This window comes from Neomonachus schauinslandi, chromosome 6 (genome assembly GCF_002201575.2).
Source record: "Neomonachus schauinslandi chromosome 6, ASM220157v2, whole genome shotgun sequence".
Classification (NCBI taxonomy): Eukaryota; Metazoa; Chordata; class Mammalia; order Carnivora; family Phocidae; genus Neomonachus; species Neomonachus schauinslandi.
The window spans coordinates 117916534-117922533 of record NC_058408.1 but is presented as its reverse complement, the minus strand read 5'-3'; the positions used below and the strand labels follow the sequence as shown (position 1 = coordinate 117922533).

The 6000-nt window shown below is 45.8% G+C and overlaps 1 protein-coding gene across 1 annotated transcript in view; it reads left to right on the top strand.

Moving 5' to 3' along the window:
* Positions 1-817: 817 nt before the first annotated feature.
* Positions 818-6000, top strand: part of PANK1 (pantothenate kinase 1) — a 54364-nt gene continuing 49181 nt past the window's right edge. Inside the window, 2 exon segments of the mRNA XM_021699586.2 lie at positions 818-1196; positions 1198-1687. Of these exon segments, the coding sequence (XP_021555261.1) occupies positions 984-1196; positions 1198-1687 (703 nt within the window). The 5' untranslated portion in view covers positions 818-983.

Sequence of the window (6000 nt, the reverse complement as noted above, 5' to 3'; positions counted from 1 at the left end):
AAATCATACTGTAAATATGGCTGTGAGCATGGTTTGCTCCCCTCACTTGAAGGGTGGACTGCTAATAATAACAATGTAATTAAAATAACTACCTCTTTGAAGCATTTACTGTGTGCTAGGATTGTACCAGCTACTTCAGGTAGATTTCTCGCAACAGCTCCTGGTGAGATTCAAAAGCTGAGGCCTCAAGGGATTACATAACTTTGGAAAGGTCCTCACCACCCAAGTTTTTCCTGCCTACTGAGCATGTCCAGTCCTGTTTCCTATTGCCAGGTGTGTTAACTTGAGCAATTTTCTATGGGTTTGCTCAGTGACTGAGTTGGAATTTGAACCCAGCTCTGACTCCAAAGTTTATGGTGTTGACCACGCTGCCATGCTGCCTTCCCTTCTTAAAACACAGGCAACTCCTTACTCTATAAATAGGATGACATTGTCTCTTGAAGTCCTTTCTGGGTGAGGAAAGTGCTTTTTATAGCTTGGGACTGCTTCTGTTTACTTGGTCTCTTCCAGCACCGGTTAATCCCGTGTGCAGCTGTGTCCTTCACTGTCCTTACACTGTATTCCTAGGTTTCCTCCCCGCAAAGACAACTCCAGGAAACCGCATGGTGTCTGCATGTGGGCCAGTAAAGAAATTTCACTCCCTTTGCTTCGCAAATCAGCCTACCTTTCTATAACTAATCGTTCTCCTCCCTCCACTCAGGCCTGTGAGTAGTTTGGTCACTTAACCAAACACACGCACACTCACAAAGCAAGGAGAGGAGGGGTTTTGGAGGTGACACCGTGAATGACCTTGCAAAGGTGTCTAGCCCACTGCGGGCAGGATTAGCAAACCTGAAACCTCTACAGATATTTGTGTGCCTCCGTATTCCTCCCCAGGCTGCCTGCTCCTCTAGCGCCAGCCTCGCCCAGTCCCCTCTCGGCTACTCCGAGATACAAAGCCCAACCCGCCCATCTCTTTGCAAACCCTGAGAACTTCATTCCCCATGTTGAAACTCGTCGGTGGCGGTGGCGGGCAGCACTGGGCATGCTCAGTAGCGGGGACAGGTCTGGGAGGCAAGGAAGCCGCGTTTGAAGTCGCACGACCCCGGTATCAGGAGGAGGCGGGTTGCCGGGGCCCCGGCTGGGGGTCCGCGGGGCTCTCCGATTCCGCGCCGGGAGCCGGTATGCTCCCGGCCGGCGCGGCGGGGCGGGCGCGCGGGGGGGCAGAGCGCTGAGGAGCGGGGGGAGCCGGTGGGAGAAGGGGAGGAGCGCCGGGCTCGCCATCCCCCGGCGCCGGCTCTGCGGCTGCTGAATCGGAAACCGCAGGGAGGATCCGGGGAAATAAAGACGCCCGAGAATGACCTCCAGCGAGGCCGCCTGAGCCGGGGCCCGCGCGCCGCCGCACCAGCCCCCGGCATGGGCGACCGGGGCGGGCGGCCGGAGCACTCGGCCACGCACGCCCTGGGGGCCCCCGCCGACGCCGGCGCTGCCGCCGTGAACGGGCTGCTGCACAACGGCTTCCACCCGCCGCCAGTCCAGCCGCCGCGCCTCTGCAGCCGGGGCCCCGCAGGCGGTGGCGACGCGGCGCCCCCGCGCCTCCCGCTCTTGCCGGAGCTCCAGCCGCAGCCACCGCCCCCTCAGCACGACTCCCCGGCCAAGAAATGCCGGCTGCGGAGGAGAATGGACTCTGGGAGAAAGAACAGGCCGCGTAAGTCCCATCGCGAGGGGAGCGCTGGCGCGAGGCAGGCGCATCCCGCGGGCCCAGCACCCGGGAGCGGCGGGGCAGGCACCGCAGCGCGCCCGGTGCGCCTCAGCGCCCGCTGTCGGGGAGTGTACGGAGGGGTCTCCCGGGACTGATTCTTTCCCCAGGGGCGCCAAGCACTAAAGATCGCAGCTTAAGCCTCACTCTTGTTTGCTTCGGTCTGTAGAATGGGCCGATTGAATGCGGATCCTGCGCTGCTCGTTCGGTCACGACTCTAAAAAAGGCTAGCGCATCGCCCGCCTCACTAATTTGTTGATGGGAAAATGCAAGTGTGAGAACATTATTTGGGTGCGGGAGTAGGGGTAGAGTTGGAGGGACAGCCGGAGCCGTCCTCTCCCTTCTCCTTGCCCCTTTTCCTTCTCAGAGTTCGTCTTTCTGGGGTTACCGCTCAGGCAGCCACCTTGTCCTTTGAATCGCAGAGTAGCCGCCAGTACCTCGGGTCTATTGGCAAGCGCCAGGCCTGGAGGCGTGGAGTTTGACAACCCCCCAAATCACAGCCTATTAAATGCTTTTTCTTCGCAGCCAATGAGAGGACCTGTTGGCCGCGACACACCCACTGATACCATGTGGGCCGGAACTATGTGGACCAATGAAAATTGGAGGTGGAGTTGTTTTTTTTTTTTTCCGGGAATTGGGGATGTAGAGTTGAGGGTTTCTAATGGTGTGTGTGGCGTAAAAAGCTGAAATGCGTAATTTCACAGTCTAAGGCTTGTATATGATATTGGTCTATAAAGAGTACCTTCCCCGCAGGACGTTGTGAGATGTAAATTTGTAGATCGAGTTTACAACTGGTTTTTCCCATCTGAGCCGAACCTCATTCAACTGGTTACCTCTTTCTGGGTGTCTTTAATGAAGCTTATAAATGGCAAAAAGCAAAGTAAGTAGAATGCATTACTAATTAGTGATTGCATTCAACACCATTTGCATATGTCTGATACTGAGAAATTGCTAGTATAGGTTTTGGATATATCTGTAAAAACTTGATATTTGGCAAACTTTTTTGTTTCTGTTTAGACTCTTAATTTTTCTGTGCCCAGTTAAAATCTCTGAGACTTTAGGAAGTATCGGTGTGGGACGTGACTCTGATACTTGTATTTTGTAGATCTGAAATGTTTAGTTGGAAAGTTAGAAGTCTTGTCTGGAACTTTGAAGCCACACAGCAGATTTGGCAATGGTTGTAAGGAGGACATCTACTTAGCACTTGAAGTTGTATTTATTTTTGTTTTTGAGACTTGTTAGAAAATTACTTTCCTTATGGACTTAATATTACTTATGATTTGTTAACCTGTTTTACTTCTTTCAAAACCACATTTTAGTTATTTCTCTGATCTATGTGTACAAATTGTATGACAGTTTGCAATGTAAATTGCTAAAATATATTGAAAGAGAACTATATTGAGTTTTGGGGTATTCCAGCTAGCTTAAATGGTCTATGAGAGCACAATACCTTTTTAAGTAATTTTTTGAGGAATTTAAGGTACACTCTTAATAATAGATTGGAAGCATAGAAAAAACCATTTTGAGCCTTAATTTGAGCTTGCAAACCCACAGAGATTATTATCTTAGAATACAAGAAAATGTAACTTTATGCCTGTATGTTTGGTGTCAGAAATTAAAGTGGTTTGTATTTTTTACAAAAATAAAAACCTTAGTTATCTTAAATTCAGTGACCAGGACACTTACCTATAAACTTTTAAAAGGGATTCATCAAAGTGCGCCTGGGTGGCTCAGTTGGTTAAGCGACTGCCTTCAGCTCAGGTCACGATCCCGGGTTCCTGGGATCGAGCCCCACACCCGGCTCTCTGCTGTGGGGGTAGCTGCTTCTCCCTCTTCCTCTGCTGCTCCCCCCTGCTAGTGCTCTCCTGCTCTATCGGTTCTGTCAAATAAATAAATAAGATCCTTAAAAAAAAAAAAAGTAAAAGGGATTCATCCAAATCGACTTTTCATTATCCTACCATGTTTTCTTTTCTCAAATTTGAATGAACATTTCTGAAATAAATTTTACGTGTTCTGAGTCACATCTGCTGTATTCACTACCAAAATTCCTCAGTGAAAACTAGGTTTAATATCTTTACACCTTGCCTAGGTATCTTTTAGGTATCTTTTTAATGTTTAGGTATCTTTTTATAAAAAAAGATAGTGCTCAATCAGTTCATATTTAGGTTCTCTAATCCACTTAGAGTTAAATATATCCCTATTTTCTAATGACTGATAGATTTTTTTTTTAAGATTTAATTTATTTATTTGACAGAGAGAGAGAGAGCACAAGCAGAGGGAACAGCAGAGGGAGAGGAAGAAGCAGGCTCCCCGCCAAGCAGGGAGCCGATGCGGAGCTCCATCCCAGGACCCTGGGATCATGACCTGAGCCGAAGGCAGACGCTTAACCATCTGAGCCACCCAGGCATCCCTGACTGATAGATTTTATGTGAGCAACTATAACAAAGAGTTTTGGGTGCTTTAAATAAAATGTAAGAGTATGTTGGGGATTGAAGCATCAAAGCTAGGCAAATAATTCCTACTTACCACTTTACAACATCAGACACCTGAGTCTACTACCTAAACCAGAGGTGTGTTAAAGACAGCCAGATCTCACTTCTCTCAGATAAGCATCTGGAATGCTGATGTGAGTAGGTGTGTTTCTGTTTGGTAATATCGAGCTTAGAGTGCAGTACATAAAATACTTGATGTTTAAAAACAATGAGTGGAATGAAACAAACAATTCAGTAGTTTCTAATTGTTTTAAAAATGAAATCTCAGTGCAGGGACTCTTTACAAGCTTGTAATCTAAACACCAGACCAGTGGCAGGTTGATTTTGCTAAAGCAGGAGAGAGGAACATTGTCTGCTGTTCATCGAAAGTACTGTCACCTCACTACTTGTCCTTGGAAGGCTTTTCTAAGACTAACCGCTTCATCGAACTTCCTTCATTACCTGCCTTCCCTCAGCTACTCAGCAGCTCTGTGACCTCAACCAAGTTACTAGCTCTCATCTTGAGATGCTGGCATTGGCTAGGTGATCTTCAAGTGTGGTTTCTTGTACCTTTCAAATTCTCACACTTCACAGCTGATGAGGTCTTTCCACGTGACTTCTACACTAGTTATAGTTAAGCATTTAATTATGGTTTGGGGTTTTTTGTTTGTTTTTTTGCCTTGTGCTGATTGTTTCATGTGTGTTATTTGTCTTATCTCCTCAATTAAGTTGGAAGTCTGATTATAGGTGATATAGTTTTTTTCTCTTATGCCTTGCTTCTTGGGGACATGAACACTTGATTGAGGTCACAGAGAAAAGGTACAAGTCACATCTCTACCTCACTGAGGTAGCCATGTCCATCCATAAGATAGACTTTGGCAAAAGTCCTGCAGTGGAATTTCCATAAAGTATCAACTGGGAGATTCCTTTGGCCTGTTCCTTGGTGCTTTGATTCTTCGAAATACATGTAAGTAGCACCTTATGGAGTCAGTGCATTTCCCAAATATTTTGAAACATTCTAATAGTCCTAATAAAATGCTATGAGGACTTAATGTGTTATAAACGGTGAAGCCATTCATACCCAGGAGGGCATGAGTTTGAAATGCAGCTGGATGGCCTGAGGCCGGTTATTTCACCTTCCTGCTTCAGTTCCAGTATGATGAGGTGGAGATAATCATACTACCTCGCTGGGTTGACGTGAGGATTAAATGAGATAATGTATAATAAGAACTTAGATTCCTGCTTGGCACATAGCAGCTATTCAGCAAAGGCCAGCTGTCATCACCCACATACAGAATCCTGTCCACTGTTAATCCATAGAACAGGACAACAAAGCTGGCAGAGACAACCTCAGACTGACATAGTTTAAAAAAAAAATACATGCTCAGAATAAGAAAGACCAAAATGTTTTATTTGATTAGCTGTAACACTTTTAGTCCTACAATGATTTTTTTTTTTTACCCTTCCCCAATAAAAATAGTGGATAATACAAACATGTAGGAAAAAAAGCAGTTAAAAAGTACTCACAGTTTCATCACTCAGAGAAAACTATGGTACATGTTTAAAATGTACCATATTTTACAGGTAATTTTGGATCATACTAAGATAAGATTTTGATAATTTTTATTTAAAAATAAAATTTTAGCATAAGCATTTAGCAAACATCATTTTTAATGGTGTATTATAATCCCAATATTCCATTATATGGATATACCAGAATTTATTTAACCTTTCTCTCCTAGCTTTAGGCTGTAGCGAGGGTCTCTATATCATAAACATCGCTGCAGCAAC